The 25291-nt window shown below is 43.0% G+C and overlaps 1 protein-coding gene across 1 annotated transcript; it reads right to left on the bottom strand.

Annotated features, from left to right (window-relative positions):
• Positions 1 to 1297: 1297 nt before the first annotated feature.
• Positions 1298 to 11853, bottom strand: LOC129867593 (NEDD4-binding protein 1-like). Its single transcript, XM_055941099.1, has 7 exons — positions 11331 to 11853; positions 8711 to 10218; positions 6678 to 6808; positions 6316 to 6412; positions 3586 to 3693; positions 3387 to 3488; positions 1298 to 3295 (listed from the first exon to the last, which is right to left on the bottom strand). The coding sequence occupies exons 1-7, from the start codon at positions 11634 to 11636 to the stop codon at positions 2872 to 2874; spliced, it is 2676 nt and encodes an 891-aa protein (XP_055797074.1). The 5' UTR covers positions 11637 to 11853; the 3' UTR covers positions 1298 to 2871.
• Between the last annotated feature and the right edge of the window lie 13438 nt (positions 11854 to 25291).

The raw sequence follows: 25291 nt of genomic DNA on the forward strand, positions 1-25291 counted from the left end.
CAATTCCTTTGACCTCATGGCTTGGTTTTTACCTTTCCAAATCATGTCCAATCTATTAAATTTACCCCAGGTGGACTCCAAGTTGTAGAAACATCTCAAGGATGATCAATGGAAACAAGATGCACCTGAGCTCAATTTCGAGTCTCATAGCAAAGGGTCTGAATACTTTTATGTAAATAAGGTATTTCTGTTTTTTATTTTTAATACATTTGCAAAAATTTCTAAAGCTGTTTTTGCTTTTTAATTATGGGGTATTGTGTATAGATTGAGGACATATTTTATTTAATCAATTTTAGAATAAGGCTGTAATGTAACAACAAAATTTGGAAAAAGTTGAGGGGTCTGAATACTTTCTGAATGCACTGTGTGTGTGTGTGTGTGTGTGTGTGTGTGTGTGTGTGTGTGTGTGTGTGTATGCATGTCATACAGTGGACACCTAAACCTATAGGCCTATGCATGCAATGATCTGAAACATTTAATGCTCAAATCTCTGACAGCTAAACCGTGTGGTGGACAATTATTGTTTTAGGAAAGTAGCCTATAAACCAATACAAAAATAGGCTATTACGTTTGGCAAGTGCTACACATCGAAACACAGGGAATAGTATTTTTGTACATTTCTCAAATATCCAGTAAATTAAAATCTTCCTTGTCATGTTGTCCAGTGCCCAATTTTCCTAAAGGAAACTTAAAAATTATAATTGTTTTACCTGCTTAACCTCAGAAAGCCAGCCGCACCAATGTGTCGGAGGAAACCCCAACTGACGACCAACGTCAGCATCCAGGTGCCCGGCACGCCACATGGAGTCACTAGAGCGCGATGAGCCAAGCAAAGGGTCTGAATAAGGTATTTTAGTTTTATATTTAATACATTTCCTAATTAATACATTTCATAACCTGTTTTTGCTTTGTCATTATATGGGGTATTGTGTGTAGATCGATGAGGAAAAATACAATTTAATCAATTTTAGAATAAGGCTGTAATGTAACAATGTGGAAAAAGTCAAGGGGTCTGAATACTTTCTGAATGCACTGTATATTACTATTTTTGTTTTCAGTACATGTCTACACACCAACAAAACAGCTTAGAAATGATTAGAACAAAGACGACAACAGACAGATGAAGAAAAGGTCTCTTATGACAAACAGTTGGCCTTTATTAACTTTACCAGCCTGTGGAAATCAAATATACACCCTGTCTTTCAAGTAACCGTGAGATACCCACAGAACGCCTATGCCCTCATTGGTGATACCACAGCATTTCCTTTCTCGTAGAAATCTTAAAAGGGGAAAAAAATTTAAATTAAACATCAGTGACTGATGTCCTTTACATTATATAGAGAAGAAACAACAGAAAGGGGACTTGGATACAGAGTCCAAAGTTTTATCTCACTGGTAGAATACACTGACGAACCTCTCCAAAAAGAGTTGAATGTTAGTTATACACAATGGATGAGACCTTGTTATACAAAACTAAAGCTATACACAACGGAAGCAAACTGTTTTCATAATAGCCAGGCCACATCTGTCTGATTTTTCTTTTAGCAATAAGTGCTCCAGTAGCAACTAGCCCCTGACAGCTTGGTTTACAGTGACCTCTGGTGGCTGGTGACTAGGGTCTTTTCAAATAAAATTTTGTCACATGCGCCGAATACAACAGGTGTAGACATTACAGTGAAATACTTACACGCCCTTAACCAACAACGCAGTTAAGAAAATACCTACAAAAAGGTATGATAAGAATAACAAATAATTAAAGAGCAGCAGTAAATAACAACAGCGGGGCTATATACAGGGGGTACCGGTACAGAGTCAATGTGTCAATGTGCGAGGGCACCGGTGTCGAGGTAATTGAGGTAAATATGTACATGCAGGTAGAGTTATTTGTGATGGTTGTTCATTGAACAAACAATGAATAATGGGTTTGCTATGTTACCATTACAAAAGATAGTGACTTGTACAAGAGTGGCCAGGGTGTTCCAGATCATTGAGTAACATGGGTAAGTTGGCTCTGTTTCTGGGCTCTGAGTCAGTCTGGGACTCTGCAGAAGATACAATGGCTATGTCCTCAGAGTGTAGTGGACAATCAGTACAGGAAGATAAGGGACTTAGCAGCCAAACTCTGTAAGGAATATTTGCAATGTCATACAAGGAATATCATTTCCTCATGTTTAAGAATGTTTTTAATATAATTTTCTCAGCACAGGATTGTGCTTGGACAGGGCACTGGTGTCTCCAGGCTGTGTATCTAGACTAGAGGAACCCTTCTACCCTGCTAACCTAGTATCAAAGCACTGGATTGTGAATCACTGAAGGAATGAAGTATCTCTAGTTTAAAAAAAGCTTCTTTATGGAGCTGTTTGTATTTGTGTGGTTAATTACATAAAACCATATCTGCACATGTCAATGTTCATATTTACAAAATCATACAGAAACAAATTATATTACAACATTAACAAAATAACCTTCCTTCAGCAGTTATTACAGCAATTTGGTTTTACACCTTAAAGACTTGTGCAGAGACATATGACAGGAAATAAGTACTGAGAACATATGTGGACATCACATACAGTAGATGCCAGCTGGACAATTCCTTCCCCACAATTTTATGGTTTCACTCGGGAAAGCAATCTATTCATGAATGGCATATGTTCCATGGACACTGCTGAACTTAAATGTGTAGAAAAAGGAGAGTTATGCCTTCCAAACAAATAGCCATCCAAGAGCAGTGCAGTTGACCATCAACTTTAATACAAAAACTTTAAATAGCTCAGTTTTCTGTACATAGGCCTACTATTGGCACCCTCCTTCGACAGAGACTTGTAAGTGTATCTGTGTGTGAATGGCTGAGTACAGTGTGTGTGCTTGGTTTCATCCCAGCAGAAGGCCTGACAGTGCATTCAGGTCCCTCATGTAGGGGTTGTCACTGAGGATACGGTCAATGCGCTGCTTCTGGTCGGGAAAGATATCGTACAGCTTCCTTTTGAGCTCTATGGTTTCCGAGGGTGACCGCTGGGGAGGGGGAGAGGGTGTTGGGCGAGGGGTGTGTGATCGCTGAAGAGGGGGTGAGGGGCGAGGAGGGTGTGACCTCTGTGGAGGTGGTGAGGGTGTTGGGTGAGGGGGGTGCCACCCAGGGGGCCCAGAATGTGGCCAGTGGGAGAGTGGTCTCATCTGGGGGGTAGCTGTGGGGCGGGGGACAGATGAGGGGCGAGGGGCAGACTGCAGAGCTTGGACAAAGACAGGTTGCGGGGTGGCTCGGGGGTCTGGCCTCAGAGGAGGTGTGACTGGGCTCCGTCTGTGAGAGAGACACACGTATGGTCAATACACATACCTCTGCAGTAAGGTCATACTGTTTAAACAATACTATCATCTCCTTTCACACACACCTGTTGTCCTTCCGTAAGAACACCTCCAGGTGAGGGCCATGCTTCCCCAGGGGGTCATCTGGGATCATAAAGTGGTCCTCTACAAAGGTAAACTGCAGAAGCCTGGAAAAAGGGGCCAGTCAGTGTGAGAGGAGAAGGTAATGTGTCCAGGGATTATATAAATGAGTGCATGTCTGATGTTTGGTTAAAAGGCCTTCACCTCTCTTGGATGATCCTCATCCATGCCTCTGATGTATTTACAAAGTCCCGCAAGTTGTCATTGGTGACGATAACCCCTCCTGTCTTCTCTGCCAGGTGGAGCAGAAACCTGTAGGTGAGAGAGAGATAAGATAGACTGAGTCAGCTGACAGTATGGATGACAGTAAGGAATGTGGGCAAGGCTGTGGGACAGAGTGAGTTTAGGGTGGAATATTTCAGGCTTTTTACAAATGTTCCATCACGAGAATAAATAACTTTTCTCCCGGGTAACCTGGTATTTCCCACCAAAACCGGAAGTGTCATTCAAAAGCATTTAAATAGGCCTGTGTCTGGATTTGATTAAAATTCAAGCCTGATGCAACCTGAGCCTGATTTAAATACATTTAATGAGCCCAAATGATTGTGCCGTTATCCAATACATAGGGTACTGCACATTACGCACTGGAATTACGCACCTCGTTCAAACCATGATAAAGCAGAGAGAAAACATGCGACTCTGGTGCAGCACATGCGGCCTACAAAGTTACAAGTATAGGCTAGCGAATTTGATTAAAGATTTTCATAATATTTCCACTAATGTTATTAGCCTACCTCCTTTCTCTCTCTAGTGTTGCTTCATTCCTTCCTCACTTTCAACAGTTAAGGACAAAACCTATTTCATTTATCTTCATCATTCTAATGACATGCTTGAATAATATAGGACTAGAATGAGATGCAGAAGGCTTTCACTTCTCTTCACGAGGATTGAATGGTTACGGGTCTGAATAAATAACTGGTATTGCCTACAGCCATCACGTGTTTGCCCTTCTTTCAAACTACCCGTGAGTTCTATTGGCTGCTGTATTTAACAAACAAGAGCTTGTGTCCCTCTTTGAATAGTCTATTGGTATAAGAAATGCCCCAAAAATGATGTCCAGCAAGCTAATCTAGTCTAGCTTTTCCTGCATGGGACTCCAGGAGCTAAGGATACTTAAAAAAAAAAGACCAGCGGAGCACAGGTGTGTACGTATTGCACAAGAGAGGTTATACGTTAGAAGCTTATTATGCATAACCCACCAACTAAACATAAGGCTAACACTGCATTGAATTTATTACCTGAAAGAGGTAAGCTAGGACATATCTATATAGATATAGATCTATCTATATATCAATCTTGAACAGGATTACCGGTATCTATTTTGAATGCAGTTTGAATGGAATTGATGAGTGAGAGTGCTCGCTCATGTTTTAAAACTCTGCAGCTGCAATAAAAAGAAGTGACCCCCGGAAGCCAGGTGGATATGTAAATTAGTCACACATTCGGTCTTTGTTACTGTAGCATAGGCTACGCTGCAGCAAATGTAGGTCTGTCCACCTATCACAACACCAACATTACCATGATGAGATGATACACTACATGACCAAAAGTATGTGGACGTGTGCTTGTCTAACTTCTCATTCCAAAATCATGGGCATTAATATGGTGTTGGTACCCCCTTATAACTGCCTCCACTCTTCTGGGAAGGCTTTCCACGAGATGTTGGAACATTGCTGCGGGGACTGACTTCCATTCAGCAACAAGAGTATCAGTGAGGTCGGGCACTGATGTTGGGCAATTAGACCTGGCTCGCAGTCGGCATCCCAATTCATCCCAAAGGTGTTCGATGGGGTTGAAGTCAGGGCTCTGTGCAGGCCAGTCAAGTTTGCTTTGTGCACGGGGGCATTGTCATGCTGAAACAGGAAAGGGTCTTCCCTAAACTGTTGCTACAAATTTGGAAGCCCAGAATCGTCTAGAATTTCATTGTATCCTGTAGAGTTAAGATTTCTCTTCACTGGAACTAAGGGGCCTAGCCAGAACCATGAAAAACACCCCCAGACCATTATTCCTCCTCCACCAAACCTTACAGTTGACACTATGCATTGGGGCAGGTAACGTTCTCCTGGCATCCGCCAAACCCATATTCTTCCGTCGGACTGCCAGATGGTGAAGCGTGATTCATCACCCCAGAGAACGTGTTTCCACTGCTCCAGAGTCCATTGGCGAGCTATGTACAACTCCAGCCAACGCTTGGCATTGCGAATGGTGATCTTAGGCTTGTGTGTGGCTGCTTGGCCAAGGAAACATTTCACGAAGCTCCCGACGAACAGTCCTTGTGCTGACGTTGCTTCCAGAGGCAGTTTGGAACTGATCTATTCTGTAAGGCCATTCTACTGCCAATGTTTGTCTTTGGAGATGGCATGGCTGTGTTCTCGATTTTATACACCTGTCAACAACAGGTGTGGCTGAAATAGCCAAATCCACTAATTTGAAGGGATGTCCACGTACTTTTGTGTATATATAGTGCAGGTCTACATATTGAGATGGGCTGTCGGTCCCCACCCTGAGCATTGATGATTCATCATGCAGTGACCAGAAGGTTGTAGAGAATTCAGATTTAGACATGGCATATAATTTCACGCCCTGCTGTTCATATAAAACATTTATATAATTTACCAGTCTCTTGCAGTTATTTATCCCAGGAATAGGGAATGGTTTTGGGTGGTACATCTCAGTAACCGGGTTCCCGCCATTCAACCCTAGTGAGTATGGATGAGGTGGCAGCAGGGAATGTGGGCGAGGCTGTGGGACAGGGTGAGTATAGATGAGGTGGCAGCAGGGAATGTGGGACAGGGTGATTATGGATGAGATGGCAGCAGATGACAGAGGGTGAGCTGGCTATATGACGTGGTGAGATGTGTGACTCTGCAGTACCTGTCATCATGGGAGGAAATCCTCTGTCCACAGACCTCTCTGGAAGGAGTAAAGGAGAGCAGACGCAGGTCTTCCAGTTGGTTTAGGTAATGTTGTTCTATTGAGACATGTGGAGAAAATACACATTAAGACCATATCCTTAACAGAGCACACAAAGTGCTCCACATATTTCTGTCATATCACCATTCAAACAGTAATATTCACAACTATTTGCCAAAGTACAATCATCTTTCTCCTGACCAAAACCTTGGATGGTTGAACTACCGGTACATTTCATGTGACCATTTCACCCACCAAAACCAGAGGGATGAGATTGAGCCCAGGTTGGGATGGCCTGTGCTGTGGTATGTGTTTGTTCTGACCTGTGGTGTAGCGGTCTCTCTTCTGCCTCCACTGAGGCACAAAGACAGTGATCTCCCGGTGGCCCTGCCTCCAGAAGGCCTCCACAGCGATGGCTATCCCCCGGCAGGAGAAGAAGCGGTGGAGACCATGCCTACAGAGGAGCACAAGGAGGAAGGGTTACTTAGGAATGGCTTATAACTATCCTAATACATAAAGTGATTGTTGTATTTCAGATTGACAAATTGAGGATTGCCTTCAGACAGTATTGTCACAGGTGAGTAACAAGTAGGGCTGTGATGGCCATGGAATTTTGGATGACTTATTTGCGATCACCGCTATAACCGTTTGAATAGCAAAAAGATGGTAAAAAAAATAAATAATAATTTACACAAAAGAAGCACATTTTCCACACATTTTCTCCTCTCCTCCGCTCCTGATTGCATGTGCTGCCGGAATTTGGGGGGGGCGGGGGGTTGCCTGGGCAACCAAGACTCCTTAGCTACAACAACTTGCTGAAACAAGGAGCAACAAACTTCCATCATACTGTAGAGTCACTGACTCAACCGCAGGTGTTATGTTTCTGAATGCCCAGCCTTCCGTCTTCAGTCAGCTGTTTGTCCAAAACACAACATTCTAAAATTGGCCAGTTTTGCGTCCTCTCGTCTCTCCTTATATTGGCTGTTAGATGTAAACCAGGCTTACTTTTACTTTTCTGCTTTTGGGTAAAATTTGTCGACTTGAATATGAAGTTAATTAAAATTAAAATAATATTTTACTAAAACTGCTATGACGGTTATTTTATGACAGTCTATTCTTAATCCTTAATTACACGATTATAAAATTACTGTGCCAGCCCAGTTTGAGAAAGTAAGCCACTCAGAAAGTAACACATTGAAGGTGTGAAAGACATTTTGACGTCTACAAAAACATAAGACGTAGCCTAACAGAGTAGAATGTCCCTCTGGTCAGAGACAGCTTTTGGCAGGAAGTTAGCAGTGCTGCGATCCAAAAATAAAGATATGGTGAGTTTAAAATGCAGCCTTTGTACAATTCTACTTAAAATTCTACCCAGAGTTGTTGATCACTCCCAATACACTAATCTCATTCTATATATATGTAAAAAAAGTAGGGTTTGTTTCTATTACTTGGAGATTGCTGGAAAATATGGGCAGATAGGGGGTCCAGTAGATCTCATAAGAACCATTACAAACAAACGGCCAGAGAATATTCTGAACACACACCAGCTTAAAGCACACGTCCCATTTTGTGGGGCAATGCAAAGTCAAGGGAAGTTCCCTCTTAAAGAGAAAGTTGCACATCCTGTTTGAACTCACTAACTCCAGCACCACTGACGTGGATAGTAAAATCACCTTGTCAACATGGAAATGTAATCGCCAAATATACAAAACTTTATTTCCCCTTGTAATTTTCTAAAATAAAACCCCCATAGTTGTTTGTACTTGTATGTCCCTATAGCATATGTACTCTGAGATCTTATCATGAAATGTGATTCTGACCTCATTCGGATGAGGTAGGAAGCCTAACTCAGTCCACACAAACTGAAGTTAGCTCTGCCAGTCAGATTAGTCCGAGTCTGAAAGGGTAATATACCTCTATTACAATTATTCTGCCTAAAACAACTTCCAGTAATGACTTCAGTGGACCGAATAAAATGGTGCACGATGTAAGAAACAGAGGAGAACTGGCAAGTTGAGAGAGATAGTTGGAGTTATATTACTGACAATTATTTTATAGAGATTTTCCCATGTGGACAATCATTATCCTTGCCAAAGACACGGTGGCCATGCTCTAAGCCTACCTACTCATACACTGAGGTTACTGGAAGAGCTCTCAGCTATGAGCTTCTATGTTACCCTTGAAAGTCCTGACTGAGGGTTACACTCCTGCTTTCACACACACACCAACGCTCACATAGGCCTACACACAGGTGGTTCCAGACAGTCATATCTGATGATGAGAAAATGAGTGTGGGCTCTCAGTGTTGTTCCACATCCTCCTACAGAGGGGGGTATAGTAAGGGGAGGTTACTCACGCCATGGCCACGTTGCTGCCGTCAATGATGATGTGGCGGAGATCAGGGCATCCAGGCTCGTTCTGTAGGGTCAGGGTGTAGGGGTTTCTCAAGGAATCATGGAAGCGGGTCGTGGCAGTCAGGGGTGGTGGAGCAGGCTCTGTGCGGGGTGGGGGGACTCTGGCTGACAGGGTCTGATAGGAGCAGCCTGGCCGTGTGTCTGCTGGCTGGGTTGGGCGCTGTGGTGTGCTCCGCAGTGCCGTCACACTCTCCACACGTACCGGCCCCATGGTCTGAGCCCCTCCCCGGGACAGGTAGTCCATCCTGGGCCCCGATGGAAAATCCATCTGCTCTGCCATCCTGGCTTTACTGCTAGCCAGTGTGTCTGTGTTGTCCTCGTCATCATTGATGGTGATGATATCGTAAGCAGCCCCCTGAGCACTGCTGCTCCTTTTTAGTGTCACTGTCTGCAGCATGCTGCTATACTGTCCCCTCTGGCCAACACCATTGCTGCTGGGTGGCTTAATGTTCTCCTTGGAATTTACATTCAGGGCTCGGTTTGGGACTCTATCTAGCCCTCTATCCTTATCCCTGGAGTTGAAAGTAGAGGAAGAAGACTCAGAGTTGTGGGTTGAGGATGCCCCTCCTCGCTGCCTCTCTGTTCTTTGGCTCTCCTCCACAATGCACTCCAGCAACAGAAAAGTGTCCTCTGTCTGGCCCGTCTCCTTCACCACCCGCTCCACCACCTCCTGCTGGTAGCCCATGGTTCTGAAGAAGTTCACCAGGCACCGCAGGTTGGTCTCAGGGCTCACAGCCTCCCCGTCATCCGCACCATCACTAGAGTCCAGCACCATCAGCCCCATGTTGGTCTTGGAGGGGGTCTTAGCTCGGCTGTCACTGGCCACAGTGTGGCGCTCTCTCTCCATCGACTCATCTCTCCTCTCCAGGGAGTACTGCCTCTTGGTGTCCCTCAGCTCGCTCTCTGACGAGCGACGTTTGTGGGAGGGCCGGACGCCATTCAACAACCCCGTCTCAGCCCCAACCGCCTTGTCCTCAAAGCTGGTGTCCAGGATGCGGTTGGAGAGGTCAGTGACAGGGGTGCTGCTCTGGGAGCGATCCTGATCCACTTCTATAGCCCCACCAGGCTGAGTGGGGCTCTGGGCCAGACCTAGCAGCTCTTCCTTCAGGGCACTGGGCAACAGGAGCAGCTCCATGGCGTACTTATCATCTCGCTCCTCCACAAACGTCTTGAAGGTGCGTTTCACGGCCGGCTCCCTATCTCCGGGCAGGCTGCGCTTCTCTTGGAAGAGAGCAACAAACTGCTGCACGCGGCTCTTTGCCATGATGACAGACTCAAAGCAGCCCAGCAGGCGCAGTGTTCCCGGCTCCAGCATCACAACTTCAGCGCTGGTGTCCCGCAGCAGTCGGTCAAGGAACAGACCACGTGCACCGGCAAAGATGCAGTGCATGTCCACAGGGTAGTGCTCCTCCTGCTGCAGCTCTGGATCACACAGGCCTTTCAGGTACTCCTGTAAACACATAGGGTCAACACCAGTTAGAAAAGTAGACATGACAAAAAAAAACATATACACACGAGAATGTCCACATTCGAAGCTTAACAGGGTAACGGGCCAATTGAAACTGATAGCATGATGCACAGGGACACCCCCTCTACGCCTACTCAAGAAACTTCACTCATCATCTTCACTGACAACTCTCAGTCAACTCTGTCATCACCACATTGACTGTAAATTGGTGAGATTAAAACGTGGAAGATGGAAAGTTGTCAGAAACCAAGTGAAACCCAATGAGGAAATCTCAACCTCTTTCCAGAAATATTTGATGAATCAGCCTCATGTTTGGCTATGTCAAAGAAGCACCTGTCACAATGCCCCCGTGTGTCTCCTCTCCATACAGTGGACATGGTTTCCTGATGACTACACACTGGAAAGAGACATGATGAGGCAAGACATAACTGTGTTGGGGTTTCCGTTTTCTGTGTTCTCAATGGGGTGGGAGGAGATTCCAAGTTTACTGGCACCAATAGTAATCATTTCCGCGTTGTCGAACAGGTGACATTGATATTACCCAATCCGGTGATCTGTACATTGAACTTCACCTGCCCGCTACACGATGTTGTCAAGGGAAAACTCAAGGCACAGAAGTGTAAAAGATGTAGCCTAGCTAAGACTGGTGTTTTTAGAGTAGTAGAATGAACGGGAAATCAGTGTTGAAATGAAAACAAAAGGAACGCCAAGAACAGCTTGTCCGTCTGTCATGCAATCGGGATCTTACGGAATTATGTAAACCTGGCCGGACTCTAACGTTAGATCTATAATCTTTAACGTTACTGATATATTATCTGTACAGTTAATTTGCTAGAAGGCATATGACACAGAGCCAGAAACCCAAACAACTTCTCAATTAGCATAGTAGCTATTCCATTCGGTACACCATGACCATCCGATTGATTATACTGCCTGATTTGCCGCTTACATTTCAGGATGGCCCTTCTCAACTAACGTTAGGCTGTTTAAAGGCTGTTTAACTGCATAACTGACTGACACAAATAAATAAAACAATATAAGAATGGGTATCAATGTTATAAGCCTCAAACTAGTTTTAGTAAGTCACTGTTTACCTTTGCCCTCGACACGTCGTCTCTCTTTCCCTTGAGTTGAAGCCATATCTGCCTTGATGCCGTACTACTGTGGGCTCCAGTGTCCAAAAGGCCGATAATTGTGAAAGCTACCCGAAAAACCTGTTCTACTCTGGGCTTAGCGCATTTCAGTTCTTCTTGCTTGTTTTCAAAGACAGCAAATTCGTCCACTGTCAGGGCCTCTTGCTGCTGTTTGCTCGCTGTTGGCGACAGCCTGTTTCCCAGGGGTTCCTTACAGGTTACCTCGGTGACTCGCTTCATACCGAGAAGGGGCCGCGTTGTTGACATTCTGTTTTTGAATATATCTGTCCCTGTTGACAACAGATCGTCTTAATATCTTAACCATTCGGTGTCACTTGGATCTTTACCCCCCTTCATGGTTTCCTTCTATCGGTCTTCCTCTTCTATGTGGTGATATATTAGCAAGAGAAGTCCAGTTTTAAGACAACTTTTTACATGTCTACCCCGACGCATCCGGAAAGTCCCAGTGATGATGTCATCAAAAAACGACAATATGTACGGTATGTGTTTATTTATCTAATCCAAAGAGAAGATCTTATAGATATTTTGACTATCTATTCAATATCTTTAGCAAAATGTAATTTCTTTTTTAGTAAATAACAGTCGATTCTAGCTTCCCATGGAAAAGAACAAACAACCAATGTTAAAGTCCAGACACATCATTGTCAAACAAATTATAATGGTCACGAGGGCAATTAGTGGGACATAGGCGTATCATCCAGACAAATATAGATGATAAACAAATCATATTATAATAGATTATTTTAACCAAGTTTATTTGTGAAACTCCAGAAATACCCGTATTCGTGCAGCTGATTCGTCAATTCATAGCTGATCTAAAATTATACAATTCCACCACCTACTGGTGATGAAGCTACATAACATAATACGCTTGATGATAGATGTGTTTTGCGCATTGTCAACCTTTTTTCATGACACATAATGAGCCATAATACAAGACAAGAGTTGTGAGGTTTGTGAACAGGCTCTAGACAATTTTAAACTTAATTAATGGATGTAGTCTGCTTACATAAATTAATTGTGCTGAAAACGAATGTGACTTGTTGGTACATTGTAATCAGAGCAATATTACTGTATCTAAATATGGCTCTGAGTGTAATTTATTTGCCTAATACGGTTGGGTAAAGCTGAGCATACATTTTTAAAAATACTTTCCCTCTAACTGGAGTTTATCTGTTAATATGCGAGGAACTTGTGTCAGTTTAATCTCAAGAGACCAATATCCTATAGCAGGGTTTCCCAATCTCGGCCCTCGGGACCCCAAGACGTGCACGTTTAGTTTTTTGCCCTAGCACTACACAGCTGATTCAAATAATCAACTAATCATCAAGCTTTGAATCAGCTGTGTAGTGCTAGGGCAAAAAACTAAACGTGCACGTTGCAACTCTGCCTAGAAGGCCAGCATCCCGGGGTCGCCTCTTCACTGTTGACATTGAGACTGGTGTTTTGCGGGTACTATTTAATGAAGCTGCCAGTTGAGGACTTGTGAGGGGTCTGTTTCTCAAATTAGACACTCTAATCTACTTGTCCGCTTGCTCTCAGTTGTGCACCAGGGCCTCCCACTCCTATTCTGGTTAGAGACAGTTTGTGCTGTTCTGTGAAGGGCGTTGTACGAGATCTTCAGTTTCTTGGCAATTTCTTGCATGGAGTAGCCTTACATTCTCAGAACAAGAATAGACTGACAAGTTTCAGAAGAAAGATCTTTGTTTCTGGCCATTTTGAGCCTGTAATCGAACCCACAAATGCTGATGCTCCAGATAGTCAACTAGTCTAAAGAAGGCCAGTTTTATTGCTTCTTTAATCAGAACAACAGTTTTCAGCTGTGCTAACATAATTGCAAAAGAGTGTTCTAATGATCAATTAGCCTTTTAAAATGATAAACTTGGATTAGCTAACACAACGTGCCACTGGAACACAGGAGTGATGGTTGCTGATCATGGGCCTCTGTACGCCTGTGTAGATATTCCATAAAAAATCTGCTATTTCCAGCTACAATAGTAATTTACAACATGAACAATGTCTACACTGTATTTCTGATAAATTTGATGTTATTTTAATGGACAAAACATTTAGCTTTTCTATGAAAAACAAGGACATTTCTAAGTGACCCCAAACTCTTGAACGGTAGTGTATATATTGTTTTACACATTTGTTGCATACAATCCAGGTTCTCTTTTGCATATTCATGATATACAGGCTGAGACATTTAGCCCTTGACCAAGTAAAATAGTATGCAATGCCAAGTGATGTGACTTGATATAAGCCAAAGTCTGTGTATTTGTTTGATTGTGTTTCTGTATGTGATAGTGTTCTTTTCATGCCTGTGTTTTTCATGGAGTTAGACATTAAGTGAAAGCAAAAGAGATGTGTGTGTGTGTGGGCTGGATGAGCAGAGGTAATGGAGAAAGAGGAGTGGCTGGCTGTCAGGTGCTGAGGCCTTGAGATGGAGGAGAACACAAAGCAGCAGCAGCAGCTATACAGGCCATTCAGAACAACAACGCCTCACCCACACTGATGGCAATGGCAAAGTGTTCGCTCTTACAGTCAGGAACATTGATTAGAACAACATTATAAATCCAGCAATTGTAACAGTGTTAAAAGCAATTTAGAGTATTATCTTTATATGTAACTATTCAACTCCGTTCCCTGGAGTTGCCCTGCGAGTGTTTTTATTTGGCCCCCCAAGTTTTCTAAGCAAAAAAATAAGATACATTTTTTAATTTGTTTTATTTGTACAATTTTCATTGTTGGACACAAGACTAAAAACACCAGGAAATCAGCTCCAAGTGACTTTCATTTGGGAAATCTCTTCCCGAATATTCCCAAACATAACAGAGAGACGTGATTGTATACAAATATAAGGTTTGAAAATATTATGTTTTAGGCAAATATATATTTTTGGCCTTCTTGCGGACAGTTTTCAGTCTACAAATTATTTTCAATAATGTTTTGGACCTCCGACCACCCGCTCAAGAAAACATTTGCCCGCGGCGGAAGTTGCTTGATGATCCCTGCTGTATTGTATTGTGAAAGGTGTGGCGTGAAGGCAAAGCATTACCGTGAAAATGTGTATTTATTCTCTGTCCACTAGATGATGCTCTCACCCTCTAGACACCAAAACGGCCTCTAAACCAGGCTCTTTCCCCTCTCCATGGCAGAGTAATATTGAGAAAAACAATTCTGAACATCGATAATTTTCATTATTTGAAGTCCAGACGCACGGGGCAGGGGAATCTAGTCTTTATTAAAGTTAATTGAAGAGAAGAGTTGGGTTGAACAAGAGAAGAGAGCGTGCCGTGAACCATCAACGTCCAGATGACAGTAATATCAGCAGAGGTATCCTGTCAGTCCATTTGTTTTTGGCAGCCTCATAATGTACCAAGCCTACAAAACCAAATGGACACTCACTGTTGTTGGAACACAACCACACCACAACACAGCCAGACCTTGATTATCTCACATTGTCCTCATGTTGTGTTTTGCTCTGCCTGTGAATTAACTAGTGTCTCTTTCTCTCTCTCTCTCGCTCTTGCTGTCTCTCTTTCTCTCTCTCACACACATACACACAGTTGCATGCTTGCATGCACACCAAAGTCCATGAGGAATAGTTAGGCAATATATCAATCAGTGGTTACTCTTTATTCTCCTCTCATGAAGAGGACATTCCTACTCCTTCTAATTTCTATAACACATGATTGAACCATAGCTACGGACAAGAAATCACACATTCTAAATATCTGAAGAAATATGGCTTGACATATTGTTCAAGGAATGAATGGTATTATTATATATTTAAACAATAAGGCTAGAGGGGGTGTGGTATATGGCCAATATATCACGGCTAAGGGCTGTTCTTTGCACAACTCAACGCGGAGTGCCTGGACAAAGCCCGTAGCTTTGGTAAATTAGCCATATATCACAACCCCCCAAGGTGCATTATTGATATTATAAACTGGTTACCAACGTAATTGTTTTGTCATACCTGTGGTATACTCTCTGATATACTGTAACACGGCTGTCAGCCAATCAGCATTCAGTGCTCGAACCACCCAGTTTGTAATAAATATTGGAATATTTCCATTCTATGACTAAGCTGATGTTGTCTGAGTTGTAGGGACACGTGCATTAGGTGATAGGAAGGAGCACAACAGAATGAGGAGAGGTTTTCACTGCAGGGCCCATATCTCCAATAATATCAATATTCAATGTGATCAAACTCTTTTGTTTGGGATCACTGAAGACTCATTGGGTTAAATAGTCTCAACAAATGGAGCTGTCAGTGAGTCTGCTCCGCCCTGCTCTGTAGTCCGGAGGTCATAATGCTGTGCAGATTGGGCTGGGTCTACAGCCAGCCAGTGGGACTATTTCAATTGGCAGTGGCAGTTGAGGGTGGACAGCTGTGAGGTGCAGAACACCACTGACCTGCGACACATGCTCCACTTTAGTTCTTATTGGCTAGTCACTGTTCAGCCACAGCTGGGACGACCAGACAGAAGACAGAAGTGAGATGTGGTAGGAGTTCTTGGCTTGAGGTGCAGATGGGAGGCCTTGCTTATTTTCTGTTAACACGTATGAGTGTCACATACATAAATGTTTACGGATGTGACCGTTGACAGCTTGGGTAAGAGACAGCCTCCACCAAGCCACCTCCTAGCAGGTCATGTGGAGCAGGAAATAAATATAAAACCAGATAAAAGGCAGATCATGAATAATAAAACGGTCATAAATGTAATAATCTGGCCTGATGATTTATGAATTTACAGTGTGTGATGGCCCCAACCACACTGTAAATATTTATGTGACAAGCGCTAAGCTCTCTTTAATTGTGATTAATGGTTATGCGTCTGAGCGGACCCCATAACTGCCAGGTTTTATTACAGGCAGTTGGCTGAATGCAAATGTTATTTAGTGTAAGATTAGTGAGACAAATTGGGCTTTTCCGGTGGTCTACAGCACATCAGACAACAATCAGCCTCTCACGATTCAACACTTCGATTACTACAGCAGTTTTTTCGACAGGAGGGATCTATCAAACTTTAGACCACACTGACAGCTACAATATAAGAAAAAGGATACATTGAAACATGCACGCACGCACACACTCACATGCACACACACATTCACGCATGAATGGACTCAGACACATACACACGCACATGCAGACACACACCTATTTATGTGGTGAGCCTGCGTCAGAACCCAGGTGTGTGTCACTGGGTTTGAAGGGGTGATATGAACACTATCCATTAAAGGGTCAGTGAGTCACAAATGCCTGGAACATTGTGTACGTTGTGGTTGTATCTTTATTATGAGATTACGATATGTAATTTGTATAAATGTGGAAATGCCCTATTCACTTCCATACATTTTTGGCCCATTACCGGTTTACATTCAGACGAGCCCTGTGACACTTGTGGTGATCATAGAGCAAAACGGAGAACACCATCATGTTCGTGGGAGTGTCATCTTTCCATAGAGGGGTCATATTAGAGTTTCTAAACCCAGAGGCACAACATCGCAAGACTTCCGGGAATGCTTTGCGAAACAGGCTTAATAGACCAGGCCTGGTTTTGGGGTTTGAGAAGTCAATGAGGGAAGTGAAAATTCTTCCTTAGTTGTTCAAATTTTCTCGAGCTCTAAAGGCTAAATCTAGATTAAAGCCAATGTCTTAAATAGTTAAACATGTTAATACTCCAACCTATTGAAAGTGACAAACTGACACATTTTCATTTTCGTCAAAAACAACTTTATATCGAAGGAGTGCCTTTTCTATTTGACCGCCTGATCACGCAGCCTATTAAAAAAAACATCTCTAGCTTGAACAGATGGATTTTTTGGGGGATTTTTAAAATGATGTTGTGAAGAGTTCCGTAGAGGCATGGACATCGACTCTTTTAACCTGTTGGGGATGGGGGCGCTGTTTAGACTATTTATGCTAATTTGGCTAATTTTTTAAACGGCTTCCCACAAAATCCTTGATCGTACAATATGCATATTATTATTATTATTGGATAGAAAACAGTCTATAGTTTCTATAGGAGTTGAAATTTTGTCTCTAAGTGGAACAGAGCCCATTCTACAGCAATTTCCCTGACATGGAGTCAGATTTGAGAAATGTTGGCCACTCTTCTGAAGTCAGTTAAAAGGGCACTGTCGTTGCTATGACTATACGGACACTTCTTACGTCTTCCCCTGGATGCCTTTACGTGATGACGATTCCAACGGGGTCGATTGCGCGTTCACAGGCCCTACAAATGAAAAAACCCTGAAGCTAGTCATTCTTTGGGAGCTGCGTCATGAGCCTAGAGGACACCGGCGCGCACCTGTTCCAAGCGTTAGTTTAGCCTGTTATATTTCTCCGGTCATCTTTTCACTCGTTATAGGAGTTAAAAACATCATAAGGTAGTTAATTTAAAGCGTTTTATAGCAATTTATATCCGTTTAGTGCGATTTTGGGACATTTATTTTTGCAACGATGTGAAAAGTTGGGCACGCTTTTCAGTTCATCCCGAACGCAGTTGACATTTCCACATGGCAAGAGGACAGCTTTCCACCAAAAGACGATTTCTCCCAAGAAAGGATCCTTTGCCCAAGATACTGATGGAAGAACAGCTCAAGGTAGGACATTTTTATTATGATAAATCGTGTTTCTGTCGAAACATTTTAGTGGCTTAGGACGCCATGTTTTTTGACGTAGCTTCGCTTGGCGCAAACTGTATTGAAAAGTAAGGATAAATTAAAAAATGTAATAACGCAATTGTATTAAGAATTAAATTGTCTATCAATCCCTGTCCACCCTATATTTTTTAGTCACGTTTATGAGTATTTATGTATAAGAGTAGATCACTGTCTAAGTGGCGCAAGGACTTTTTCTTTACCAGCTTGTCTACATTTCACATTGTCTAACCATGATTTTGGTGGCTAAATATAAACATTTTCGATCAAACTGTATATGCATGTTGTAATGTGATGTTACAGGAGTGTCATCGGAAGAATTCTGAGAAGGTTAGTGAAAAAATTAATATCTTTTGGCGATGTTGACTTTTATTGCTCACTTTGGCTAGAATCAATGCTGGGCTGCTAATTGCTATGTGCTAAGCTAATATAACGATTTATTGTGTTTTCGCTGTAAGACACTTAGAAAATCTGAAATATTGTCTGTATTCACAGGATCTGTGTCTTTCGATTCGTGTATGCTGTGTATTTTTACGAAATGTTTGATGATTAGTAGTTAGGTAAACACGTTGCTCATTGTAATTATTCTAGTCCATTTGTGATGGTGGGTGCAATTGTAAACTATGCCATCTACCTGAAATATGCACTTTTTTCTAACAAAACCTATCCCATACCATAAATATGTTATCAGACTGTCATCTAATGAGTTTTTTTGTTGGTTAGGGGCTATAAATATCTTAGTTTAGCCGAATTGGTGATGGCTACTGGTGTTGGTGGACAAATAAAAGATGGTGGATTATGCTAATGTGTTTTTAGGTAATAGATGTACATCTTTACATATTGTGTCTTCCCTGTAAAACATTTTAAAAATCGGAAATGTTGACTGGATTCACAAGATCTGTGTCTTTCATTAGCTGTATTGGACTTTAATGTGTGAAAGTTAAATATTTTAAAAAAATATTTTTTTTGAATTTCGCGGCACTGGTTTTTCAGTGGGGGGGGGGGGGGGTGCCGCTAGCGCCACGCTGATCCTAGACAGGTTAAATACATTCCCATTGTCAAACCTGTTGGAGAACATTCCTAGAACATGACCAAAATGTTTACTTTTAAACTTTTAGGAAACGTTCTGTTAAGGTAATGAAATACCAAGAACATTTAACAAAAATTGTGAAGTTCCTTAAATGTGCTGAGAATGTTCCAAAGCCAAGCAACACCATTCCCAGAAAGTTGTGGGAAGGCTGTATGCTAAATAACCATAGGACAACCACACTCTCACCAAGGTCTAAGAAACATATGGTTCTCAGAACGTTATGTGCTAGCTGGGTTCCCTTTAATTTAAAGGACATTATGAAGCAATGTTATTCTGTGGGAATTTCAGTACATCAGCATAACGTTCCCTACAGGTTAGCTCATGGTTCTATTTGAAGTCATGTTCTCAAATTCAATAAAAAACTTGAGACCTTTAACGTTCAGAGAACGTTTTAAGAACGTTATTTAAAAACATGCATTCCTTTCTCAGAATCAACAAAAGTCTCTTTATCTCCATGTTACATTAACTGATCTTAATGAGTGCTTGCTTCCCTTGAAATGGGGTCTGTTTGAATAGACTAAAATGAATAGCTTTGTATGCGTAAAACAACATGGCTGCTAGCTGCATCTTGGTGGCACGGTGAACTAATTCCATGGATAGAGAACAGAAGATTATAGTTTCTAATCTCACTGATGCCGTGTCACAATAAAAAAGTGTTAATGCCTAAGGAAGGAAGTGTGTCCTATCTGAGCTTGCAGTAAAAAATTTAAAAGTATGTTATTAAAAGTCTCATTGAACCATTCAGTGAAGGTTTTAGAGGAAGTTATTCAATAACTTCCTAATAACCTATCATTTCCGTTCTCAGAGCAATATTGAAACCTCCCATTAAAAATGTCAAGGAACCGGAATGAAACAAACCTCCCTCCCATCTAAAAATACACATTCCCAGAATGGGCAGTTCTCAGTTTTAGGAAACGTATGGTTTCTTTCTCACAACCAATGTGAAAACAAAAACTTACGTTTCCACAACTTCCAATGAACCAAATGTGCCACCTGGGAAATGTGACAGACCTGACAAGATATGACCTTGAGATAGAAGACACAAAATATCTCTTATTCTCCTCCATCATCACGACTTTACCCACCGACTTCATCAATGATTTCTATTCCTCCCATGTCCTTCCTCCTCCACTCCTCCCCTCCAACTCCTTTCTATTCTCTCTTTACCTCGTTCCTCTGTATTTGTTATAACTTAAAAAGCCTGCACTTCTGTGGTGGGAGGCAGGAGCTGAGGCAGGAAAGAAGATAGCTAAAGGAGGAGGAGGCGATGTTGAATGGCTGTCATTTCCTGAGCCCAGAGTCTTTTGTCTGGCGTCTTTTCTATGGCAACAACATCTCATAAACCGTAAACAGTCACACTCTCATGTTAGATGAATTTCACCCAATGGGACTGTACCATTTCAGGGTCTGTTAAAATGCCATTGTCTCCCGTGTACCTGTAAGTTGAGGTCTTCACGGGTCCAAAAAGTTCGACCCATTTTGAAATGGACCTTGGACTTTCCCACCCAGACCCGATATGCATAAATACAATTTTTAAATATAGAGACTGGTCCCGAACGGACCAGAGGACAACTAGAACCGTTCCATATAGACCTGGTCGGAGCCAGACTCAACTCCTCACTCTGATCGGAGTGAGGGGTTGCAGCAGAAACATATATATTTTTTAAACTACTTTATTAACCTGAGCTGATAAAGCGTGAGAGGAGAGAGAGAGCAGGGCCACTTTAGAAGGCAAGGGAGGGGGCGGACTAGGAGCGAGTGACACTGCGAGCAGGAGGGAGGGAGGGGGAGCAGGGAGGAGGGTGGGAGAGACGAGAGACAGCAACCAACCAAGCCGACTCACGCTATGGTAGAGTAATAACTGCCATAGTTAGGTTTATTTATTATTAAATATGATTACTTAGTACCTGTCTAGACTGCTATCTAACGTTATCTAGCTAGGCTTATTGAGGCTTCAGTGCATGCACTTTCTCATCCTACAGTTACAAATAACAACAACTCCAAATATTAAGTAGCAGCCTACCTGTTGGCTCTTGATCGTTGTAGCCTATCCTTCTCCTTTAACTTTTAATTCCGTCATTTTAATTCCATCTTCCATTGATTAGAGATCTCGTATCTTTTGCCACACTAAGGCTCTATGACTGTAGCCTATTGTCACTTTGATGACTTATGACTGGCCAATAACAACAACAAGCTATACACACCACGCTCCACTCTCGTGAAAAGCAAGAGCAGCAGCATTTGAGTTTGGATCTGTACGGGCCCTCCCGGACAAGTCAGGTAAATTTACACATACCCGAGACAACGTAACATTTGTGAATGGAAGATGAGAGGAACATCTGTTCTCCATCTACAACAACAAAGAGACTGAGAACCTGTGAAAATGAGGCACAACATTTTTAACCATCATGGAATACACACAGTGGCACTGACAGTCATTTACACACACACACACACACACACACACACACACACACACACACACACACACACACACACACACACACACACACACACACACACACACACACACACACACACACACACACACACACACACACACACACACACACACACACACACACACACACACACACACACACACACACACACAGATGTGTTGACCATGAAGGAGGACTGGAGGAGGGACACTTGGGTATCCAGGGGACATGTTGCACTCATCCCACAGGGAACTGATCGTCTACTGGCCAGGCCTCCTGCAGCCTTTTCAGACCGGTGCAGTCTGTCTCCTCTCCACAGGACAACATAGGCAGACATGCTACTCCAGCTCCACCACAGATTTAGGCCTGGTTCTGCGCTGAACCAGTAATTGGTGCTAGTGTCGGGACAGGCACAGAGGGAACGGAAGGGGGGTGACTAGAGACGGAGATAAGGGGGTAAGGAGGGGCTACTGGTGTGTGCCTTTGTGCCTCTCTCCCCAATTGCAGTGGTTATGTAGAGAAAGCAAGGAAAGGAGGAGAATGTGTAACCCTACCGTACATGTCAATGACCACAGTGGATTAAACGCTGGAGTAAACGGTGCATCTGACAATAACGCTTCAATTGTTAATTCTTCTGTTTGTAATCTCTAAACATGACAATTTACAATGTAATTACACACACACACACACACACACACACACACACACACACACACACACACACACACACACACACACACACACACACACACACACACACACACACACACACACACACACACACACACACACACACACACACACACACACACAACTAATTATAGCATTCATTCATTGGTCAATGCTGTGGACAAATCACGATTGGATGATTTACCTATAGGCTCCAAAACAGCTTGGAAAATGAGGGCTCGTTGTGTGTGTGTATGTGTTTGTGTGTGTCTCTAAGCTCTGCTATGAAAACAAAACCACTGATAGGACATCAAGAAAACAACAACAACAACATTCCAATAAAAGAGACCAAAGAGAAGGAATACCTGTAATGGTACAAATTCTCTGGACCAAGACCACTCGACCCCGACTGCTCACCTCAACTCCCCAAACAAACCTGCTCTATTCCCTCTACCTCTCTGCCTTCTCTATCTCTCTCTCTCTCTCCCCAGTCCACCACAGCGGGAGAGCACAGCCACTGAAGCCAATTAGCTGAAGCGCCACAGACTGCCTTTACTCAAGGGCTGATGGGCTCATTAAGCATGAAGAATTCATGGCATTTAACTCTTCAATTCAGCAAGCGTGGAGGCCCACGATTGGCTGGGGAAAAATATATTTTTCAAATATACTTTTTTTGCTTGTATATGTCGCTCCCTGGAAAACGTCGTGTTTAGACTAGTGTTAAAAGAAAGGTGTCTATTTACCTGAGAGAATCTGGAAATTGAGGTTTGAGATCATCTACAAAAAGCCTCTTGTCACCTTATTCTCACAGAACGCAACAGACTCACACTCTGATTTGACAAGGCAAGCACAATGTGTGCACACCAGTGTGTACGCTCATGTGTGTCTGTGTATGTGTGTGCGTACCTGGGCGGAGCAGGTGAAACAATAACCTGACAGAGATGGGTCCTCTGTCACATCCAGGGGGCCAGACACTGTTACTGTGGCAACATGCAGATCTCACCCTCCAGCGGGAGAATCAAAAGGCCTGTTAATAACTTTGTGAAGTGGAATGCTCCCTTCACTTTAAAATAAGCCTTGAACACATGGTAATTACACACATAAGAAAGGCATTCTGAAGAGAGCCACCAGAGAGAGAGCAGCTGGAGAGAGCAGAGAAGTATGTTAAAACAAAAGATAACTGGCTGTTCGGCACTGTCTGGGACCCACTGCAGAGTTGAGAGCAAACCAATGAATAAACTAAACGGTGCATTCACTGTACAACTGTATAGATCGAGGTATATGGGAAAATTATATAGAGATAGTATCATCCCCCTGAAAATGTTTATGGACTACACCACCATATTTCTGAGTCCCTGTGAGATTCTCAGAGAGAGAATGAAAGTGCGGGAGATGAGCTTGGTGGGTGTGTGTATCAGCCAAGCAAATATGGCTTGGGGTCTTGAGCTGAGAATAGGTGAGCATCAGCAACAGTTGCTGAACATGTGTTGTCTCTTGTGTGATGGCTGATATAGTGTCTAGTGTGAACACAGGGCGAAGTGACTCCAGATGCAGGAAGCCGAGCCAACCTCTGAACTACTACAGAGAGAAAGCTGCCCCTCCTCCCCAAACTGCTCACTTTGTTACCCCCTCAGTGTCTCTTTTCATTTCATCATTTCATTTTTCATCCCTAGCTCTCTTTGATCTGCTCCCACTCTCCAGTTCTTTTCATATCTTTCTCAGCTCTCTTCCCTCTGCCTCCGCCTCTCCTCCTCGCCCTCCTCCTACTCCTCCTCCATCACCTCCTCCCACTTCTCCCCCTTCTCCTCCTCCTCCCACTTCCTCACCCCCCTCCTCCTCTCCCTCCTTCCCCTCCTTTTCCTCCCCCTCTCCATCCTCCTTCTCCTCCCCATCCACCTCCTCCTCCTCCCCATCCACCTCCTCCTCCCTATCCACCACCACCACCACCTCCTCCTCCCCATCCACCACCTCCTCCTCAATTCACTTGCCCTGTCTCTGTTATTATTTTCTGTGTGTATTATACAGATTTTCTTGCCTCTCTCTGTCTCTCGCCTCTCTCTTGTTTTCATTCTCTCTTTCACCCATCTTTCACACATTCACCCATCATTCAAGCCTTTCCCTTTTCTCCCAAATTCAAATTTCAAAGTCAAATAACACTGGCATGGTGAATAGTACATTTGCAGTGCTAATTAGTTTCACACATTGGCATCTACATCAAAACAGAGAAAGAAAAAATACAATACAAATGTGATTGATCTGTCCCTCTTGTCTCCATCTCCCTCCCTCTCTCTCCTCACTATGGTGCCCAGGTGTTGAGGAAGAAAGCCTGTAATTGTTCAATTGAGGGGGACGAGCGAGGTTTGCTGTCCAGATCCTGGTTACATGAACAAGCTGACAGCTGGACACTATCACCCATGAACTTTGCCAGATCCTTCAGATGTGTATTGCTTACTCTCTCTCTTGCCTTGTGTTCAAATGTTTTGTTGGGAGAGCGTATCACTCAGTTTCACAGTACAAGATTGGTAAGAGGACAAAGGGTCTCACCTCCTTTAAACTAGAGAGCCTTGAGGGGTATGGCCTGGATTCTATTCGATATATGCTTGTGTTTACTGTTAACAAAGTGGTGGTTGTGTTCACTCTCTCTCTAGGGAAACACTGATTTTGAGTGCCCTAAATGTATATTTCTCTCTTGAAACTGCAGGATAAAATAAAACCAAACCTCCTTTGTGTAGAGTGGACAGTATTGTTAGCCTAATGACTCTGAACTCTCCCCAAGCCCCCCTAACTGTGGTTGCTCTCATTTACATCTATTTATGGTTCCCACTTATTTTCTAAGTATCACTGAGGGAAGACTGTGCTGTCTTTAAAATATGTTCTGCCTTGGGACGGCAGGCAATTAATTAAAAGGATGTTCACCTGTGTCTCTATAGCACAAATAGTCAATCACCACAGATAGATGGGACAGGGATCAATACAGCCACAGAGAAGAGAGAGGGAGAGACGGAGAGAGAAGATGCAGACAGGAG

The sequence above is a fragment of the Salvelinus fontinalis genome, chromosome 12 (genome assembly GCF_029448725.1).
Source record: "Salvelinus fontinalis isolate EN_2023a chromosome 12, ASM2944872v1, whole genome shotgun sequence".
In the NCBI taxonomy this organism is placed as follows: Eukaryota; Metazoa; Chordata; class Actinopteri; order Salmoniformes; family Salmonidae; genus Salvelinus; species Salvelinus fontinalis.

What these genes read in the sequence shown, in the direction of transcription:
- LOC129867593 (XM_055941099.1), bottom strand. Translation starts at nt 11,636, where the DNA reads ATGTCAACAACGCGGCCCCTTCTCGGTATGAAGCGAGTCACCGAGGTA. An exon ending in ACGACGTGTCGAGGGCAAAG is followed by an intron (nt 10,219 to 11,330) that starts GTAAACAGTGAC and finishes ATGTGTTTACAG; the next exon opens with GAGTACCTGAAAGGCCTGTG. An exon ending in ATTTCCTCCCATGATGACAG is followed by an intron (nt 3,694 to 6,315) that starts GTACTGCAGAGT and finishes TCTCACCTACAG; the next exon opens with GTTTCTGCTCCACCTGGCAG.